This window comes from Pristiophorus japonicus, chromosome 13 (genome assembly GCF_044704955.1).
Source record: "Pristiophorus japonicus isolate sPriJap1 chromosome 13, sPriJap1.hap1, whole genome shotgun sequence".
Classification (NCBI taxonomy): domain Eukaryota; kingdom Metazoa; phylum Chordata; class Chondrichthyes; family Pristiophoridae; genus Pristiophorus; species Pristiophorus japonicus.
This window is the reverse complement of record NC_091989.1, coordinates 30136357-30158778: the sequence shown is the minus strand read 5'-3', so window position 1 is coordinate 30158778 and position 22422 is coordinate 30136357. Positions and strand designations below refer to the sequence as shown.

Genomic DNA, 22422 nt, shown 5'->3' with positions numbered 1-22422 from the left:
GCTGTAATGTGGGAAAATGCAGAAGCCAACTTGCGCACAGCGTGCTTCCCACAAATAGCAGTGAGATTACATTACTGACCAGATGATCTGTTTGTGATGGTGGTTGAGGGATAAATATTGGCCAGGACACGAGGAGAACTCCCCTGCTTTTCAAGTGGTGCCGTGGGATCTTTTATATTCACCTGATGGCCCTTTCTTCTTTATTCACTCTTGGGATATTGCCCATCGCTAGTTGACCTGGTTTGATGCAACGGAGCTTCTAGGGCACATCAGAGGTCAGTTAAGAGCCAATCACGTTGATGTGGGACTGGAGTCAGACCGGGTATCGACAATAGGTTTCCTTCCTTAAAGGACATTAGTGAAACAGTTGGGTTTTGATAATCCGACAGCTTCATGGTCATTTTTATTGAAACCAACTTTTAATTTCCAGTTTAAAAAAAAAACTGAATTCACATTCTCAAACTGCCAGGATCAGATTTGAACTCCCTCTCTCTGGATTACTAGACCAATAATATAACCTTAGTTTAACGGCACATTTTAAAGACTGGATTCCCTGGTCATGTACCTTTATGTGCTCGAGTACCTGTAGTTGGGTTTGGACCTATGACCACCTGGCTCGGGAGAGAGCAGTGTTCTGAACCAAGGTTTAAGATCTGACAGAAGAGACCTGTCCATGACCACAACAAACCACACTGGGTACAGGTACATTGTAAATAAGCATAACTGATTTTATTAATTGGTTTACTTCCAGTGCACAGAAATAATACTTAACAAGGCAATAGTTGACAGTCTGTTCCTTGAAACCTCAACGGAAGCCCACTGAGTGACTGTGGCCGGTGTCTTGCCGTGTTCTGTTGAGTGTTCCAGTCTTCCTCTGCGTTTGCACTGCCTTCAGGGTTCAAAGCGGCTTCTCTTAATAGTTTTTTTTTGTCCCTTTCAAATGCTGTGATAGCATTGAGCCTCACAATTCATCTCATTCTAAGACTCCCGCCACTGACCTTCAATAGCACAGATTATCTTGCTATCCTCCCTTTTTGCAGACAGAACCATTTTCCTTCTGAGAACTTTTACACAGACAACTTTACACACAATTCATTACTTGCAAAATAAGGATAACAAAATAATACATGCTGCAGACCCTTATCTTAATAATTTAATATTCTGGCCTTGACCACCCTAGCTCTAACAAAGCTGTTTCAGCACTTAAAAATGGTTAACATAATATTGGATCAATTTACCATGATGCTTTGCTTCTCGGTTTTTACCATGGTTAGCTAAGCTTACACACATTTTAGTTACTTTTATCATATATAACAATTAAACAAAAGCATTATTAAAACACTATCACAACATGCAGGTAAGTTTTATCTTACAAAGGTTATGAATAATGTGAGATACTACCACAACAACTTGAATTTATATAGTGCCTTTAATGTAGTAAAACGTCCCAAGGCGCTCATCGGGCAATTAGCCCAAAACATTTGACACTGAGCCACATGAAATATTGGAACAGGTGATCAAAAACTTGGTCAAAAAGCTAGGCGAGAGAGAGAGAGATAGATAGATAGAGAGTCGGAGGGTATTTCAGAGCTTGGGGCCCAGGCAACTGAAGGCACAGCCGCTAATGGTGGAGCGATTTAAAGTCTGGGAGGCGCAAGAGACCATACAAGAACCATCGAATCATAGAATGGTTACAGCACGGAAGAAGGCCATTAGCCTGTCGAGCCTGTGCCGACTCTCAGCTAGTTGCACTCCCCTGCCCTTTCCCCATAAAGCTGCAATTTTTTTTCCTTCACATACTTATCCAACTCCCTTTTGAAAGTTAAGATTGAGTCTGCCTCCACCTCCCTTTCAGGCAGTGCATTTCAGAACCCGATCACTCGTTGCATAAAAAGTTTTTTCTTGCATCGCCTTTGGTTCTTTTTGCCAATCACCTTAAATCTATGTCCTCCGGTTCTCGCTCCTTCTGCCATTGGGAACAGTTTCTCTCTTACCTACTTTGTCCAGACCCCTCATGATTTTGAACACTATCCAATCTCCTCTCGCTCTTCTCTGCTCCAAGGAGAACAACCCCAGCTTCTCTAGTCTATCCATGCAACTGAAGTCCCTCAGACCTGGAACCATTCCTGTAAGTCTTTTCTGCACCTTCTCTAAGGCCTTCACATCCTTCCTAAAGGGTGGTGTCCGGAATTGGACACACTACTCCAGTTGGGGCCGAACCAGTGTTTTATACAGGTTCATCATAATTTCCATGCTTTTGTACTCTTGGATCCCGTAATCCTTTTTAACTGTTTTCTCAACCTGCCCTATCACCTTCAACAATTTGTGCGCACATTCCCCCAGGTGTCTCTGTTCGTGCGCTCCCTTTAGGATTGTACCATTTAGCTTATATGTCCTCTCTTCTCATTCTTTCTACCAAAAGGTATCCCGTTACACTTTTCTGCATTAAAATGTTGTCTGCCACGTGTCCACCCATTTCACCTGCCTGCCTGCCTGAAGTCTATCACTCTCCTCCTCACTGTACATTACATTTCCAAGCTTCGTGCCATCTGCAAATTTTGAAATTGTGCCCTGTACACCCACATCCAAATCATTAATATATATCAAGAAAAGCAGTGGTTCTAGAACCGACCTTTGGCAAACATCACTGTGTACCTTCCTCTAGTCCGAGAAACAGCCGTTCACCATTACTCACTGTTTCCTGTCACTTAGCCAATTTTGTATCCATGCTGCCACTGTCCCTTTTATTCTATGGGCTTCAACTTTGCTGGCAAGCCTATTATGTGGCACTTTGTCGAACACCTTTCGGAAATCCATGCACACCATGTCAACCGCATTACCCTCATAAACCCTCTGTTACCTCATCATAAAATTCGATCAGGTTGGCTAAATGCAATTTTCCTTTAACAAATCCATGCTGGCTTTCCTTAATTAATCCACACATATCCAAGTAACTGTTAATTTTGTCCCTGATCATGTTTCTAAAAGCTTCCCCAATATCGAGGTTAAACTGACCGGCCTGTAGTTGCTGGGTTTATCTTTACACCCATTTTTGAACAATGGTGTTACATTGGCAATTCGCCAGTCCTCTGGCACCACCCCGTTATCTATGGAGGATTGGAATATTATGTCCTGTACCTCTGCGATTTACACTGTCAATTCCCTCAGCATCCTAGGATGCATCCCATTGCTCCTGGTGATTTATCTATTTTAAGTACAGCCAGCCTTTCTAATACCTCTATCGATTTTTATATCCTATCAAGTGTCTCCACTCTCTCCTCCATCATTATCATCATCATCATAGACAGTCCCTCGTAATTGAGAAAGACTTGCTTCCACTCTAAAAGTGAGTTCTTAGATGACTGAACAGTCCAATACGGAATTACAGTCTCTGTCACAGACAGTTGTTGAAGGAAAGGGTGGGTGGGGAGTATGGTTTGCCGCACGCTCCTTCCGCTGCCTGTGTTTGGTTTCTGCATGCTCTCGGTGATGAGACTGGAGGTGCTCAGCGCCCTCCCGGATGCTCTTCCTCCAGCGTGGCCTTTAGCCAGGGATTCCCAGGTGTCGGTGGGGATGTTGCATTTTATCAAGGAGGCTTTGAGGGTGACCTTGAAACATTTCCTCTGCCCACCTGGGGCTCGCTTGCCCTGTAGGAGTTCCGAGTAGAGCGCTTGCTTTGGGAGTCTTGTGTCAGGCATGCAAACAATGTGGCCCGCCCAACGGAGCTGGTCGGTGCTTCGATGCTGGGGATGCTGGCCTGATCGAGAACACTGACGTTGGTGCGTCTGTCCTCCCAGAGGATTTGCAGGATCTTGCGGAGACATCGTTGGTATTTCTCCAACGATTTGAGGTGTCTACTGTATATGGTCCATGTCTCTAAGCCATACAGGAGGGCGGGGATCACTGCAACCCTGCAGACCACAAACATTTTCAAAGTGTTCAGTCATTCTATCATTAATTATAGCCTCTAGTAATTTCCCAACAACAGATATTAGGCTAACTGGTCTATAATTCCCTGGTTTCCCCCAAAGCAAGCGCTCTACTCGGAACTCTTACACGGCAAGCGAGCCCAAGGTGGGCAGAGGAAACATTTGAGGACAGCCTCAAAGCCTCCTTGATAAAATGCAACATCCCCACTGACACCTGGGAGTCCCTGGCCAAAGATGGAGTAAGTGCATCCGGGAGGGCGCTGAGCACCTTGCGTCTCGTTGCCGACACCATGCAGAAAATCAGCGGAAGGAGCGTGCGGCAACCAGTCCCACCCACCCTTTCCTTCAACGACTGTCCCACCTGTGACAGACTAAGAACTCACTTTTAGAGTGGAAGCTAGACTTCCTCGATTTCAAGGGACTGCCTATGATGATATGATGGCAGACCATGAGCTCCTTCATAGACTATGTCTATGACAGCATCCTCTCCCTTGGTGAAGACAGATGCAAAGTACTCATTTGATACCTCAGCCGTACCCTCTGCCTCCATGTGTGGGTCCCTAATCGGCCCCACCCATCCTCTTACTACCCTTTTACTATTTATATACCTATAGAAGACTTTTTGAGTTACCTTTTTATGTTAGCTGCCATTCTATTCTCATATCCTCTCTTTGTCCCTCTTTTCTTTTTCACTTCTTCACTGACTTTTTGCAACCTGACATCTATCATACTGTTTGAAATGGGTTCCATACTGAACACCACATCAGTGTTTGATCAGAATATGAACGAGGTCAATGTTATGTTTGAAAGGGAGAAACACAAAACCAAGATTCTAGGATTTAGGTAAGGCTTACTTCAGCATGGATTTATGAAAGGAAAATCATGCTTGACAAATCTTCTAGAATCTTTTGAGGATGTAACTAGTAGAGTGGACAAGGGAGAACCAGTGGATGTGGTGTATTTGGACCTTCAAATGGCTTTTGACAAGGTCCCACACGAAATTAGTGTGCAAAATTCAAGCACGTGGTATTGGGGGTACTATATTGACGTGGATAGAAAACTGGTTGGCAGACAGGAAGCAGAGAGTGGGAATAAACGGGTCCTTTTCAGAATGGCAGGCAGTGACTAGTGGGGTACCACTAGGTTCAGTGCTGGGACCCCAGCTATTTACACTATACATTAATGATTTGGACGAAGGAATTGAATGTAATATCTCCAAATTTGCAAATGACACTAAGCTGGGTGGCAGTGTGAACTGTGAGGAGAATGCTAAGAAGCTGCAGGGTGACTTGGACAGGTTAGGTGAGTGGGCAAATGCATGGCAGATGCAGTATAATGTGGATAAATGTGAGGTTATCCACTTTGGTGGCAAAAACAGGAAGGCTGAATATTATCTGAATGGTGACAGGTTAGGAAAAGGGAGGTGCAACGAGACCTGGGTGTGGTGGTACATCAGTCATTGAAAGTTGGCATGCAGGTACATCAGGCGATGAAGGAAAATGGCATAGTGAGAGGATTTAAGTATAGGAGCAGGGAGGTCTTACTGCAGTTGTACAGGGCCTTGGTGAGGCCTCACCTGGAATATTGTGTACAGTTTTGCTCTTCTAATCTGAGGAAGGACATTCTTGCTATTAAGGGAGTGCAGCGAAGATTCACCAGACTGATTCCTGGGATGGCGGGACTGACATATGAAGAAAGACTGGATCGATTTGGCTTATATTCACTGGAGTTTAGAAGAATGAGGGGATCTCATAGAAACACATAAAATTCTGACGCGATTGGACAGGTTAGATGCAGGAAGAATGTTCCCGATGTTGGGGAAGTCCAGAACCAGGGGTCACAGTCTAAGGATAAGGGGTAAGCCATTTAGGACCGAGATTAGGAGAAACTTCTTCACTCAGAATTGTGAATTGTGGAATTCTCTACCACAAAGTTGTTGAGGCTAGTTCGTTAGATATATTCAAAAGGGAGTTAGATGTGGCCCTTACGGCTAAACGGATCAAGGAGTATGGAGAAAAAGCAGGAATGAAGTACTGAAGTTGCATGATCAGCCATGATCGTATTGAATGGTGTGCAGGCTCGAAGGGCCAAATGGCCTATTCCTGCACCTATTTTCTATATTTCAAATGGGTGAGACAAAGACTGTCCACAGTAACTGGGAAATCTGTTATTGGGTAAAATGACAGAAGATCAATGGGAGTTGTTTTAAAAAAAAATTAACATGATACAGAACCAGTTTATGCCTCCAAGGGGCAAGGGCTCTACTTGCCAAAAAAAAATTCATGGATAAAAAAAGAGGCAAGAGACAATGTAAAAATAGCGATTGGTAGAGATGCAAAGAACAACAAAAGGTGACTGAACAGATAGTAGGAGTTACAAAAGGGGGGTATGAGAATGCCCTAACTATATCTTCCAAAGTTCCTTGATTATGGAGCCGCTTCTTTGGATTGGAAAATTGCACAGCAATATACACAGCAAGAAGGTGCAAGGTGTTAACTACAGCTCTATAATTGCACCTGTCAGCTATTTAAGGTGAGAAAGGGGAAACCAGGGAATTATAGACCATTTAGCCTAATATTTGTTGTTGGGAAATTACTAGTCTATAATTAAGGATAGAATGACTGAACACTTTGAAAATGTTCAGCTGATCAGAGAGCCAGTATGGATTTCTAGCGGGTAGGTCATGCCTGACGAACCTGATTGAATTTTTTGAAGACGTGACTAAAGTAGTGTACAAGGAATGTCTATGCAATGCTAATTACATGCGTTTCCAGAAGGCATTCGATAAAGTCCCTCATAAACATTTAGCTAAAGTTGAAGCTCATGAATTAATAAGAACATAAGAAATAGGAGCAGGGGTAGGCCATCTGGCCCCTCAAGCCTGCACTGCCATTCATTAAGATCATGGCTGATTTGATCATGGACTTGGCTCCACTTCCCTGCCCGTTCCCCATAACCCTTTATTACCTTTATCGCTCAAATATCTGTCTATCTCCGCCTTAAATATATTCAATGACCTAGCCTTCCTCCACAGCTCTCTGGGGGAGAGAATTCCACAGATTTACAAACCTCAGAGAAGAAATTCCTCCTCATCTCAGTTTTAAATGGGCGGCCCCTTATTCTGAGACTATGTCCCCTCGTTTTAATTTCCCCTATGAGTGGAAACATCCTCTTTGCATCCACCTTGTCGAGCCCCCTCATTATCTTGTATGTTTCGATAAGATCACCTCTCATTCTTCTGAACTCCAATGTGTATAGGCCCAACCTACTCAACCTATCTTCGTAAGTCAACCCCCTCATCTCCGGAATCAACCTAGTGAACCTTCTCTGAAAAGCCTCCAGTGCAAGTATACCCTTCCTTAAATACGGAGACCAAAACTATACGCAGTATTCTAGGTGTGGCTTCCCCAATACTCTGTACAGTTATAGCAGCACGTCTCTGCTTTTATACTCTATCCTCCTTGCAATAAAGACCAACATTTCATTTGCCTTCCTGATCAATTGCTGTACCTACATACTAACTTTTTGTGTTTCATGCACAAGGACCCCCAGGTCCCTCTGTACTGCAGCACTTTGCAATTTTTCTCCATTTAAATTATAATGTGCTTTTCTATTTTTGTGCCAAAGTGGATAACCTCACATTTTCCCACATTATACTCTGCCAAATTTTTGCCCGCTCACTTAGCCTATTTATATCCCTTTGCAGATTTTTTGTGTGGTCATAATTTGCTTTCCCACCCATCTTTGTATCATCAGCAAACTTGGCTACATTACACTTGGTTCCTTCATCCAAGTCATTAATATAGATTGTAAATAGTTGATGACCCATCAACAATCCCTGCGGCACCCCACTAGTCACTGTTTGCCAACCGGAAAATGATCCATTTATCCCGACTCTCTGTTTTCTGTTAGCATGGAAAGAGGATTGGCTAACTAATATATTGCCCTCAACCCTGTGAACTTTGATCTTGTGCAGTAACATTTTATGTGGCATCTTATCGAATGCCTTCTGGAAATCTAAATACACCACATGCACTGGTTTCCCCCTTGCCCATGCCCATTACATCCTCCAAGAACTCCAGCAAATTTGTCAAACATGATTTCCCTTTCATAAAACCATGCTGACTCTGCTTGATTAAATTATGCTTTTCCAAATGTCCCGCTACTGCTTCCTTAATAATGAACTCCAGCATTTTCCCAACGACAAATGTTAGGTTAACTGGTCTATAGTTTCCTGCTTTTTGTCTGCCCCCTTTTTTAAATAGGGGCGTTACATTTGCAGTTTTCCAATCCACTGGGACTGCCCTAGAATCCAGGGAATTTTGGTAGATTACAACCAATGCATCCACTATCTCTGCAGCCACTTCTTTTAAGACCCTAGGATGTAAGTCATCAGGTCCAGGAGACTTGTCCACCTTTAGTCCCATTATTTTACCGAGTACTACTTCATTAGTGATAGTGATTGTATTAAGTTCCTCCCTCCCTATAACTCTTTGATTATCCACTATTGGGATGTTTTTAGTATCTTCTGCTGTGACGACCAATACAAAATATTTGTTCAATGTCTCTGCCATTTCCCTGTTCTCCTTTATTAATTCCCCAGTCTTATCCTCTAGTGGACCAACATTTACTTTAGCCACTCTTCCTTTTTATGTACTTGTAGAAACTCTATATCTGTTTTTATATTTCGTGCTAGTTTACGTTCATAATCTGTCTTCCTCCTCTCATTTTTTTTAGTCGTTCTTTGCTGGCTTTTAAAAGTTTCCCAATTCTCTGGCCTCCCACTAGTCTTGGCCACATTGTATGCCCTTGTTTTCAATTTGATATCATCCCTTATTTCCTTAGTAAGCAACAGATGGTTATCCCTTTTACAGTCTTTCCTTCTCATTGGGATATATTTTTGTTGCGAGTTATGAAATATGTCCTTAAATGTCTGCCACTGCTCATCAACCGTCCCACACTTTAATCTATTTTCCCAATCCACTTTAGCCAACTCTGCCCTCGTACCTTTGTAATCTCCTTTTATTTAAGCTTAGGACACTGGTTTGAGATCCAACTTTCTCACCCTCCAACTGAATTTGAAATTCTACTCATTCCTAGAGGATCTTTTACTATGAGATCATTTATTAATCCTGCCTCGTTACACAGTACCAGATCTAAGATAGCCTGCTCCCTGGTTGATTCCGCAACGTACTGTTCAAGGAAACTATCCCGGATACACTATGAACTCTTCCTCAAGGCTACCCTGGCCAATTTGCTTTGTCCAATCAATATGAAGGTTAAAATCGCTCATGATTATTGTCGTTCCTTTATTACAAGCCTCCATTATTTCTTAATTTATACTCTGTCCAACAGTGTAGCTACTGTTAGGGGGCCTATGGACTACGCCCACCAGCGTCTTTTCCCCTTATTATTCCTTATCTCCACCCAAACTGAATCAAAATCTTGATCTTCTGAGCCAATATAGCTTGTCACTAACACATTGATCTCCTCCTTTATCAACAATGCTACCCCACTTCCTTTTCCTTTCTGTCTGTCCTTCCGAATTGTCAAATACCCCAGAATATTTAGTTCCTGGTCACCTTGTGACCACGTCTCTGTATTATCAGATCATACCCATTTGTATCTCTTTGTGCCGTCAACTCATCTATTTTGTTACGAATGCTACGTGCATTCAGATAAAGAACTTTTAAATTTGTTTTTTTTACCATTTTTTTTCCTGCTTTGATGACTCATCTTTATGTTTATACATTCTGTCCCTTCCTGTCACGCTCTGGTTTTATTTCCCTCAGTGCTACCCTGCTCTATTGCCTTCTCCTTGTTCTTTGACTTTTTACATTTCTGCTCACCTGAACCCTCCCCCACCCCGTCCTGCATTATTTAGTTTAAAGCACTCTCTACAGCCCGAGTTATTTGATTCACCTAGACCCTAGTCCCAGCACGGTCTAAGTGGAGCCCGTCCAATCGGAACAGCTCCCTCTTACCCCAGCACTGGTGCTAGTGTCCCACGAACCAAAACCCATTTCTCCCACACCAGTCTTTGAGCCGCGTGTTTAACTCTCTGATCTTATTTACCCTATGTAAATTTGTTCATGGCTCAGGTAGTAATCCAGAGATTATCACCTTTGTGGTTCTGCTTTTTAATTTGGCCCCTAGCTGCTCATACCAGCTCTGCAGAACCTCTTTGTTTGTCCTACCTATGTCGTTGGTACCCACATGGATCATGACATCTGGATCTTCCCCCTCCCACTCCAAGTTCCTCTCCAGCCCAGAGGAGATGTCCTTAACCCTAGCACCTGGCAGACAACACAACCTTCGGGATTCACGCTCACGGCTGCAGAGAACTGTATCCCCCTAATGATACTGTCCCCTACTACTACCATGTTTCTTTCTACTCTCCCCACTTGAATGGCCCCCTGTACCACGGTGCTGTGGTCAGTTTGCTCATCCTCCCTGCAGTCCCTGCTCTTGTCCACACAGGGAGCAAGAGCCTTGAGCCTGTTGGACAAGAGCAAGGCTGCTCCATCACTCCAACCTGACTCCCCATACCTTCCTCGCTTGTAGGTCACACCTTCCTGTCCCTGGCCACGGATCGAATTTGAATTAATTACTATAATTGGTGTGACAAGCTCCTGGATTGCGGCGTCCAGGTAACTCTCCCTCTCTCTGATGTGTCGTAGTGTCTGCAGCTCGGATTCCAGCTCATCAATGCGAAGCTGAAGTTCCTTGAGCTGCAGACACTTGCTGCAGGTGTGGTCCCCGTGGACCTCAATGGTGTCCACCAGTTTTCACATGTTGTAGCAGTGACACATCGCCTGTTGTGCCATCTATAATGTATTTAATTAATTAGATTTAGTTTTTAGTTATTTATCCCAGCCCCTAATCCAAGGCCCTTAATTTAAAGCAAGAAAAGAAAGAGAAAAACTCACCAACCAATCACTTCCCTGCCTTCCTATGACGTCGAATGTCGTCGCCCTGTTCTCCTTTATCGCCCTCTCTTACCTGCTCACACTGCTGCCTGTGGTGGCTGCTTTAAGCTCCGCTGCTCCTCTGGTGTTCCCTCCAAGGTCGGGGGTGGTTAGGAAATTGGCTGAGCGACAGGTGACAAAGTGTAGGGATAATTTGCAGGTCCTCTGATTGGCAAGATGTGACTAGTGGTGTTCCACAGGGATCTGTGTTAGGACCTCAACTATTCACTGTATTTATTAACAACTTAGATGATGGGATAGAGAGCCACATATCCAAGTTTGATCACACAAAGATAGATGACATTGTAAGCAGTGTAGATGGAAGCACAAAATTACAAAGATATTAAAATAGATCAAGTGAATAGGCAAAATTGTGACAAATGGATTTCAATGTGTGAGGTTATCCACACACTGAAGAGAGACTTTGGGACCCATGTGCATCAATCATTCAAATGTCATGGATAGGTGCAGAAAATAATCAAAAAGGCGAATGGAATGTTGGGCTTTATATCTAGAGGACTAGAATACAATGGAGTAGAAGTTATGCTACAGCTATACAAAGCTCTGGTTAGACTACACCTGGAGTACTGTGTTCAGTTTTGGGCACCACACCGTAGGAAGGATATATTGGCTTTGGGAGTGCAGTGTAGATTTACCAGAATGATATCTGGACTGCAAGGGTTAAATTCTGACCAAATGACAGTTGATGCTAGGTCAAATGTTGCATTTAAATCTGAGATTGATAGATTTTTGTTAACCAAAGGACTTGAGGGCTATGGGGCAAATATGGGTATATGGAGTTCGCTCACAGATCAGCCATGATCTCATTGGATTTCGGAACAGGCTCGAAGGGCTGAATGGCCTACTCCTTTCCCTATAAACAAATCAAGTCGTGCATTGGAGGTTGGATTAGTACTTTGAAAACTGCAGACTTTTTCAATGCTAGTTTAATTTTTCAGTCAAATAATGAACTAAAACACAACACAGTACTCTGAATTGTTTAATGTTAGCATGCCATTTATTCTCTATGGGTGCAATTCTTTTGCTTATAAAGAAACTTTTATAAAAAATATAAATAGGCAGAACAATGGCCAGATGTAATTTAACACGGATAAGTGTAAAATATACTCCATGTAGGACAGGAAAAAATATACATTGCACCTAGTTCATGAATGGATTACAGCTGCTTCATTAATGACCTTCCCTCCACCATAAGAACAGCAATGGTTCTGTTTGCCAACATTGTACTGTTCCACTTGCAAATTCTCCAATAATGAAGCAGCCCATGCCAGCCTACATAAGGATTTGGACAAGATCCCGGTTTGGGCTGACACATGGCAGGTAATAGTCATGATGTATAATTACAGTTCATATAGAGACATTACATAGAATTTACAGCAAGAAACAGGCCATTGGCCCAACTGGTGTGTGCTGATGTTTATGCTCCACATGAGCCTCCTCTTGCCCAATCAGCATATCCTATATTCTATAAAGTAGTCCTACTTTACAAGAGTGACTACACTTCAGAAGTATTTCATTGGTTGTAAAGTACTTTGGGACATCCTGAGGTTGTGAAAAATAGAAAATAGGAGCAGGCCATTCGGCCATTCGAGCCTGCACCACCATTCAATATGATCATGGCTGATCATGCAACTTCAGTACCCCACTCCTGCCTTCTCTCCATACCCCTTGATCCCTTTAGCCGTAAGGGCCACATCTAACTCCCTTTTGAATATATCCAATGAACTGCACTCAACAACTTTCTGCGGTAGAGAATTCCACAGATTCACAATTCTCTGGGTGAAAAAATTTCTCCTCATCTTACCCCTTATCCTTAGACTGTGACCCCTGGTTCTGGACCTCCCCAACATCGAGAACATTCTTCCTGCATCTAACCTGTCCAATCCCGTCAGAATTTTATATGCTTCTATGAGATCCCCTCATTCTTCTAGACTCCATGAATATAAGCTGAGTCGATCCAGTCTTTCTTCATATATCAGTCCTGCCATCCCAGGAATCAGTCTGGTGAACCTTTGCTGCACTCCCTCAATAGCAAGAATGTCCTTCCTCTGATTAGGAGACCGAAACTGCACACAATACTCAAGGTGAGGTCTCACCAAGGCCCTGTACAACTGCAGCAAGACCTCCCTGCTCCTACACTCAAATCCCCTCGCTATGAAGGCCAACATGCCATTTGCTTTCTTAACTGCCTGCTGTACCTGCATGCCTACTTTCAATGACTGATGTACCATGACACCCAGGTCTCGTTGCATCTCCCCTTTTCTTAATCTGTCACCATTCAGATAATTATCCACCAAAGTGGATAACCTCACGCTTAGCCACATTATACTGCATCTACCATGCATTTGCCTACTCACCTAACCTGTCCAAGTCACCCTGCAGCCTCTTAGCATCCTCCTCATAGCTCACACTGCCACCCAGCTTAGTGTCATCTGCACACTTGGAGATATTACATTCAATTCCTTCGTCTAAATCATTAATATATATTGTAAATAGCTGGGGTCCCAGCACTGAACCTTGCGGTACTCCACTAGTCACTGCCTGCCATTCTGAAAAGGACCCATTTATTCCCACTCTTTGCTTCCTGTCTGCCGACCAGTTCTCTATCCACGTCAATACATTACCCCCAATACCATGTGCCTTAATTTTTTGCACACTAATCTCTTGTGTGGGACCTTGTCAAAAGCCTTTTGAAAGTCCAAATACACCACATCCACTGATTCTCCCTTATCCACTCTACTAGTTACATCCTCAAAAAACTCTAGAAGATTTGTCAAGCATGATTTCCCTTTCATAAATCCATGCTGACTTGGACCGATATGTCACTGCTTTCCAAATGCGCTGCTATTTCATCTTTAATAATTGATTCCAGCATTTCCCCACTACCGATGTCAGGTTAACCGGTCTATAATTCCCTGTTTTCTCTCCCTCCTTTTTTAAAAAGTGGGGTTACATTAGCTATCCTCCAGTCCATAGGAACTGATCCAGAATCCATGGAATGTTGGAAAATGACCACCAATGCATCTTCTATTTCTAGGGCCACTTCCTTAAGTTCTCTGGGATGCAGACTATCGAGCCCTGGGGAATAATCGGCCTTCAATCCCATCAATTTCCCTAACACCATTTCCTGACTAATAAGGATTTCCCTCAGTTCCTCCTTCTCGCTAGACCCTCGGTCCCCTAGTATTTCTGGGAGGTTATTTGTGCCTTCCTTAATGAAGGCGCTTATATAAGTGCAAGTCTTCCTTTCTCCCTCATGTATTTATCTAGCAGATTTTTGAATGATAAGGGAGTGGAGTGTTATGGGGAATGGGCTGGGAAGTGGAGCTGAGCCCAAGATCAGATCAACCATGATATTAAATGGCAGTGCAGGCTCGAGGGGCCAAATGGCCTTGTCCTGCTCCTATTTCTTATGTTCTTCCCCTTAAATGCATCAATGCTATTCGCACCAACTACTCCATGTGGTAGCAAGTTCCACATTCTTGCCACTCTGGGTAAAGATGTTTCTCTTGAATTCCCTACTGGATTTATTGGTGACTCTTGTATTTATGGCCCCTAGTTTTAGTTTCCCCACAAGTGGAAACATCTTCTATATGTCTACCCTTTCATAATCTTAGACTTCCTCTGGGCCACCCCTCAGCCTTCTCTTTTGCAGAGAAAAGAGACCCAGCCTGATCACTCTTTCCTGATGGGTATAACCTCAATTCTGATGTTGACATTAGTGAGGGATGGAGCTGAACTAGGTTTGGTGTTAGTAGATTTGACTCTCAAATTGTCCAAGCAATGCAGAGTAGCAATCAGCAAAACCAATAGGATGCTGAACTCTTGGCAAAGCAGCAAAATACAAGTCTGAGGAGGTTGTGGTCAAGCTATTGTGATCTGGTCATACTGCATCCAATTCTGTCACTGAGACATGAGGGAGACATTCAATGACTGGAAGCAGTGCAGTAAAGTGTTGGTGTTTGTGGTTAAAGTTATAAGGAAGGACAGCACAAAGTTGGGCTTTTCAGCCTACAAAGATGACTGGAGAGGTGATCTTTCGAGGTTTACAAAATTGAGAATGGAGAAAGTAAGCCTGTAATACTTTAAATTAAATTGTGAGGAGAACAAGGGTACACAGATTAAACATTTACCGAATAATTGGATTCAACAACACAGACTTTAGAATGACCACTTTCCTCCAATGTTTAGAAAAAGTGTTTTTACTAATTTAATACATTAGTTTGCATTGATTTTGGTCTGTATTCCATAGTTTGCTCTGCAACCTTACAGTAAACCTGTATTAGCAGCATGAAATTTGGTCATAACCATTTTAAAAAGTACTAATTTACTATTAATAGCCTTTTTGGGTGGTTCATATGCAGAGCAAACGTCATGCCCAACATTGTTTGTATGCCACTCTGGGCTTTTCCTGTAAATAATTGGTCTCTGACAATTATTCTTGAGGTATTTTGAATTGCAAAGACTATGATTCAGCTGTAATGCCTGTTAAGAAAGCTTTGAGAAGTTACACATCCAGGAAAAAAGAACTGCTCAGTTGGAATTCTCCAGACTTAGTCATTTGTATTTGATGTACTTGTTTCATACTTTCTAATGTGATTGTTATCTTTAATGGTGTGCACTGTTGGAGTGAGTTGTGTTCTGTTGTACAATGGGTAACTCGCTATAACTCTATTGGTTGTTTCTCCATTTAGGGCCTGATCTTTGTTGTGGACAGCAATGACCGAGAGAGAGTGCCCGAAGCGCTAAATGAACTACAGAAAATGGTGAGAAATGGCAGTGCGGTGGTTCTGGGGCAAGCCACATTTTCTAAGAGTATTTGAGGAGCAAGGTGGTGTTTCCCAATTTTTCAGATTTTGCCAAATCAAACTTGTGTTGTATCTAAACTGGCCATCTCTGTTTTAAAGTACACTTCAGGTAAACTCTCTCTTGGAATTAATGGATTTACATATTTTGCCCTTCAACCACCAAGGATGTTTGGAAAAACACAAGCCCATTTTGCTTCAGGCTAACCATTTATACAGGATCCCCTTAGTTTCTGAGGAAATCCCTTTTACTTCACCTGGTACAGATTTCTCAATGATCATTTCTAAATTTCTGCACAAAGCTATTCTCTGAATGGAGCCAGTAGTCAAGGAAAAAATTGCAAAATGTTGGATGATGGACCAGGGGATACAAAATGGGGTCAGACTCCAAATGAAAGTTACAGTTCGAGTCCATCAAATGAAATGTTACATAGCAGTGATTGTGGGAGAGGCCCTGATTCCATTATAAATACAGACGGCATTAGACCGAGCATTTGATGCATTGATGTGAGGGAACTGGCCTTGTTGAGAATTTCAAGATTCCCTTTAACCCGCAATGAAAGTTTGTGGAGATTTCCTTTTGTGTAAAAAAAAAAAAAAAAAAAAGTTTTTGTGGAGCACATTGAAGAAATAGTGGCAAGTCCTCACACGGCCCAGCGGCCGAGCTACATTCACCAAAAAGGTCCCAGGTTCAAGTGTTGGCCTTTATTGAATTAGTTAATCTCATCTGAAACAGGTGTTAAAGGCATGGAAGTCAACCTCCATACCCTGCATTATAGAGCAAGGAAATTCAGCTAGAGTTCCTGCTCCGAATTATGGCCCAGAAATCGCGGCCTCCCTGGGTCCGTACGGAATGTGTATGGACCCGGCTAGGCATCGCAAAAGTCGGTTTTCAGCGCACAACCGGAATTTCAGGGCCATTATTCATTAATTCACATGCAGGTGTGTAGATGTTTGGTACAAACGGGATTGGGCTTGAATAGCCCATCAACCTTGGCTGTCCAGTCTTGGGTTTGTTCATTAGTACAATAATAACAAATCGAACTCTGGGATCTGACGCCACGACTGGCTTAATTACTGAAAGTCGCTCCTATTGCCCATCATTGAGGGTTCATGTGCTGCCGTTGCACCCGTTCCTGTCTCTGGGAAACTCTGATATTGAAGTTTGTAAACATTCGGAAAATGGAGGTCTGTGTGTGAGATGGAAATTTCACTTGTGTAATAGTTTCTTAAACTCTTAAATTTCTTGCTTCTAAGACTGTTGCACTGTTGGCTTTAATTTTGATCTGTGATGACTGAGCTGACGCTGCATGTACTTTTGCTTTTTGTTCCCAGCTGCAAGAGAATGAGCTGAGAAATGCAGTGTTGCTGGTATATGCAAACAAGCAGGATTTGCCAAATGCCATGAAAGTTAGTGAGCTCACGGAGAAACTGGAATTAAACCGTCTGACCGGCAAAGTTGTAAGGCTTTTGTATTTCTCTAAAATGTACACACCCATTGCTGGTGTTGAAGATGTCTTTTCTTTAAGGTCGCCAATGACTAACAGGGTAAAAGAATACACAGCAATAAGGTGCTAGGTTTTAACTAAAGCTCTATAATTGGCCTCGGCATTCCTGGCTAGAGAGGGGAGGAAGCAGCTTGCCTTTCTGACCATAAAGGTGTCAGCAGTGGCTCAGTGGTAGCACTCGCTTCTGAGTCCGAAGGGTGTGGGTTCAAGTCCCACTCCAGAGACTTTATCAGTTAATCCAGGCTGACATGCAAATGTTCCCCTAATATTTTGGGGGCTATACGCTGCCTTTAACTGGCTGCGCGGTCCATTCAAAGTTTTTTTGCATTGGGAAGCCGGCTCACCGGCTGCGCGGGACCTTGAGATAGCTGTGCAGCCGCGAGATTTAAAGGGAATGTTACTGACGCTTTGGTGCAGCACAGAGCGAGTGCTGCACTGTCGGAGGTGCCGTCTTTTGGATGAGACGTTAAACCTCTTTGGTGAGTGTAAAAGATCCCATGGCACTATTTGAAGAACAGGGAAGTTATCTTTGGTGTCTCGGAAAATATTTATCCCTCAACCAACATCACTAAAACTGATGATTTGGTCGTTTTCTCACTAGTTTATGCGAGCTTGCTGTGTGCAGATTGGCTGCCATGTTTCGCACATTACAACAGTGACTGCACAGTAATAATGCTCTGTAAAGCGTTGTGTTGTCCTGAGGTATTGAAAGGCATTGTAGAAATCAGAGTCTTTTTATCACCCAGTGGCCTTGCTGGGACTGCAATTGTGTGAAGTTTGAACTCAGTCGCCCTTGTTGAACAGCAACAACTATTACTTGCATTTATCTAGGGCCTTTAACAAAGCAAAACGTCCCATGGCGCTTATCTTAACTTGCTTACGCTTGTTGTCTAAGCTCATGTAAAGAATGACCCATTGGGAGCTGTTTCCAATCCCTGTGAAGCTACCCAACACCTCAGGAGGAGGCAGCCATTTAGCCCATTGTGGCTGTACCATGGTTAGCGCCACATCAGAGCTATCTGCACTAGTTCCATTCCTCGGCTCTTTCTCTGTACCCAATAATATATTTCTTTGCATGGTATCACTTTCTCCTCCCGTATAATTGACTTGGCTTCAAAGCCATTTGGGGCAATAAATATTCTAATAATTTACAGGATTGATGCCAATTGGGAGGCTTTTTGTAAAATGCTCTGGCCATACATTTCCTTCATTTATAGTGCATAGTTACAGGGCAATTTCACTCCATCACAGTTATATTTTTCACTGCTTCCTGTCACACATTTCAGATAATGCACAGCTTTGGTCTGCGATCTTGCATTAAAGATTCAGACTTTAGCAGAACTTCGAAGTTAAATCTGAAAAAAATAATCTTGCAAACTCCCAAACACTCCTGTATGTACATGTTTGTTATGACATCACTCATCCCTTTCAGTGCATTACAGCATTTTTAGCCTTATTACCGCAGTGTATTGTGACCAGTGGGTCTTGCTATGTAATGCAATGAAAGATTCTTTTGTGTGTAATGAATGCACTTTCTTTAGATAGGATTGTTGTGAATGATAATTTTTCTCACTTTGTCCTCAGTGGTGCATAGAGGGCACGTGTGCCATTCAGGGTGATGGTCTGTATAAAGGACTGGATTGGTTGTGCAACGAGCTGGCCAAATTGTAAAAGAACAGCTTCATCCACAATCTCGTCTACATCAGTGTGTCAATTGCTGGGACTTGAACTCAAGGACTTTGAATAATAGCTTCCTTTCCTATCTCTTGTTCTATAATCCTTATTTTACTTTTCACCTCTTGCCTGTCAACTCTCTTTGGTGCAGATTTTCTTTCATTAAAAAAAAATCAAAGTTTGGACAGGAGTAATCCCTTCATTTCAGTAATGGATGGATGCCCCCGTGCAAGACCAGTTCGAGGAGCGACTGCATCTGTTGCCTCGGCTGTGAGATAGAATCCTCAATGTGATTAAATGAGAATGTTGCAAGTTGCTCCCAACTACAATAGTTTCTCACTGCAGTTATAAATTGATGTCTTAACAACTGGATGAACAGATCTGCACAGGATCCCGCTGTGCTCGTTTAATCTTCTGATTTCGGATCATAGAGTATTTTAAATGGTTGTTCAACGTGCAGTAATTCTCTCTTCAGTGTTCCACAGCCACCACAATGTAAATATTGTTTGAGGATTCCAGCGAAGGAAGCGGCTTTGCAGATGTGAATCATGATGCTCTCTAATACAGCAGATGCTAAGTTGGATGCTGCAACAGTAATGACCATGGCTGTATTGTTTCAGGATTAGAGAATGTGTGGACACGTGGAGCCTTGTTCACTCATTGACTAAACTGCAGCTTGGAGACTGAGTTTTTGATCTGCATTTGTGAGGAGTGGCAATTATAAGATGAACAGACTCCTCAAGCAGCTCTTGGCTATTCCAAGTAACTCCCTCTAACCTAACTGCAGCCTTCACCTGTTGACTGGACAAGCTAACTTTCTTTCCATTTCGCTCAATGTTACTCTGCACACAGGAGCTTTTTACCTCCAGCCTGTTTAAGCGGTTCTATTGATCTTCCCACTTACTCTTGGTGACATGCTCGTGTGTCTCATCCCCAGTATATCCCTGTGGGGCAGGATGCCAGTAGTGGCATTTCTCCCATCAGTGCAACAAAGGGCCACTGCAGTGAGCTCTAGCCTGATGTCACTGCTGTGCTAACCCAGATCTTGGTAGGGAATGCTTTGTGAATGGAATTATATAACTTAAAACCACAAATTTGTATATTTCACTTTGTGGCTGTGCTTTTGATTTTATTTTCAATTTAGGAATAAACTATCAGGTTACAAAGGAACTGGTTTACTGTTTTAATGGGTGGAGGGTAATTAGTAATTTCCATAATTGTACAGAGAAAACTCAGTTAATAATTGTGCCTCTTTGAGATATATAAATATATATATAGATATATATACAAAGTTTAAAAATACAGCCAAATCTTAAATTGTATGCATGGAGCATTTGGCTCATCCTACCCAAGGTATTGAATTTGTGCTAATGTAAAAATGATGGGGAGCCCTTCTGAAATTCCCCATTCGTGTTAATGTAATGTCCTTTTGGTTATGTAAACCTTTGTGTACTTTCGCAGGTATGGTTACAGCATCTAATGTATATTGCATTCCCTTTGGAAACAGTGATCCTGATAACTGGCATTGTTCAAAACAGTAAATCAGTGAGCTGAGGCAAACCATACTGTGAACATAGCCGAAGGCATAGCATCTTTTCTGAAACATTGATTCAACTTTAATAAAGGCCTTTTCAGAAACATTCCCTAATATTTTGTACATGAATTGTGCTTTCAACTTTATTCAGGAGCATATTGACTTAAAAAGGAAAAGAACCAGTTACAACCGGTGTTTGTGTGAGTGACATGGGTTATGTGATGTCCTAGGAACAGCTGCCCATACATGAGGGCAATGCAGCAGCCTTGGGCGATAATGGCAATCCAGCAGGCTGTCAAGGAAGGAGGGAGAAAAGAGTTCTGATATTAGGGATTTTATTTGGTTTACAGATAGAATTCTGTGCAATCTGGACCTAGTTGTCTCCGCCGGGGGTAGGGATCGAGGATCTGGACGCAGTAAAACAAAAGGTGTCTGTCTCCGGGAGTAGGGATCGAGGATCTGATGTCCACAATTTAGAATGCGCGAGGGAGTTGGCGAGGAACCAATTGTGATCGATGTGACTTGCTCTTCAGCTTCCTTCCGAATGCACTAAATATGGTGAGGGTCGGGATCTCCCCTGTAGCCATGCACTGCTGAAGAGAGACGGAGAGTAATTAGGCAACAATGGTGGTTCAGGCTTTGGAGTAGGGACACCTCTTGGAATTGGGGAGCTGATACAGGCCGGATGGATTCTACCTAAACAAAAAGTGGGGGGGATGGGGGATGAAGGTTGGCAGGCAGGGTGAATAAAATGGTATGAGTGGTTACAAAGTTTCATCTGCACCAATTGGAGCAAACCTTAAGGTGTACGGTGTACTGGTGAAAACACAAATCAAAGTTTAATGTCAGCCCAATAGTGGGAGATAAACAAAAGTAAAAAAGTTAATAGTGAGAATGGTACAAAGTATTGGAGCTGTGAAGTCTGACAAATATGAGATCTGGAAGGTCTTGCAGAGTTGATAGGGCATCACAGAGATGGTGCCTGTTGTGTATGTATAACATAAGTATACTCCCTGTACACTCAATGTAGAGTTACATAAGACTACTGGATGTACCTTCACACTGTACACTATGCTTGTACCACCAGAGGGTGCAACTGGTGGAGACCTAGGGGTCACCTGTAAACAACAGGTAACCAGGTATAAAGGGAGCTCACTATACTGTACCCTCACTCAGGAGCTGTAATAAATGGACTAAGGTCACCACAATTCAAGTACAGTACCTTGCCTCGTGGAGTCATTACTCGAGTGCTTACAAACAAAATAACTGGCGACGAGATTACGAATTTCCACGCGAAAATGGCTAACCTTGGCACGGTTCAACAATTCGCTGATGGGGAAGATTGGAAGGCCTTTGTGGAAAGGCTCGAACACTTTTTTTTATTGCGAACGACCTGGTGGTAGACAACTCGACCTCGTTGGCTGATAAGCACAGAGCTATCCTGCTCACCAGTTATGGGCCCACTATCTATGGCCTCGTCAGGGACTTGCTAGCCCCAGCGAAGACAACGACCAAAACATATGTGGAGCTCGTAACGATACAGGAACAACGCAAATCTAAAGAGAGCATCCTCATAGCCAGACATCAGTTCTACACCCACCGGCAGCCCGAAGGCCAAGAAATCGCAAGATATGCTGCAGACCTCAGACGATTGGCTGCACCGTGTGATTTTGGCGACCACTTCACTGAAGTGCTGCGGGACAGCTTCGTTATTGGAATCGGCCACGAGGTCCTTCTCCACAGGCTGCTCGCTGCGGCTATCATGGTCACCCTGCAGAAGGCAATTAATGAGAGCCAGGCGTTCATGATCTCGGCCTGCGATTCTAAGCTGATGACTCACCCCCAGGACTCTAACGCGGCAAGTACTGTAAACCGACTGGCACCTTTTTAGAGGCAAGGCTGCTACAAGCAGTCGTTCTCAGGGAAGAGAGAACAGAACCCCGAGTCCGCCACATGGGGCCAACCAGCTAACCCCATGCTGGC

General features: G+C 43.1%; 1 protein-coding gene across 1 annotated transcript in view; it reads left to right on the top strand.

Moving 5' to 3' along the window:
* The window catches only part of LOC139278477 (ADP-ribosylation factor 4-like), a 30926-nt gene extending 10381 nt beyond the window's left edge, over window positions 1–20545 (top strand). The window contains exons 4-6 of the mRNA XM_070897295.1: window positions 15613–15684; window positions 17059–17184; window positions 18816–20545. Coding sequence (XP_070753396.1) covers window positions 15613–15684; window positions 17059–17184; window positions 18816–18902 — 285 coding nt within the window. The 3' untranslated portion in view covers window positions 18903–20545. The remainder of the gene's footprint in view (window positions 1–15612; window positions 15685–17058; window positions 17185–18815) is intronic.
* Window positions 20546–22422: the final 1877 nt, after the last annotated feature.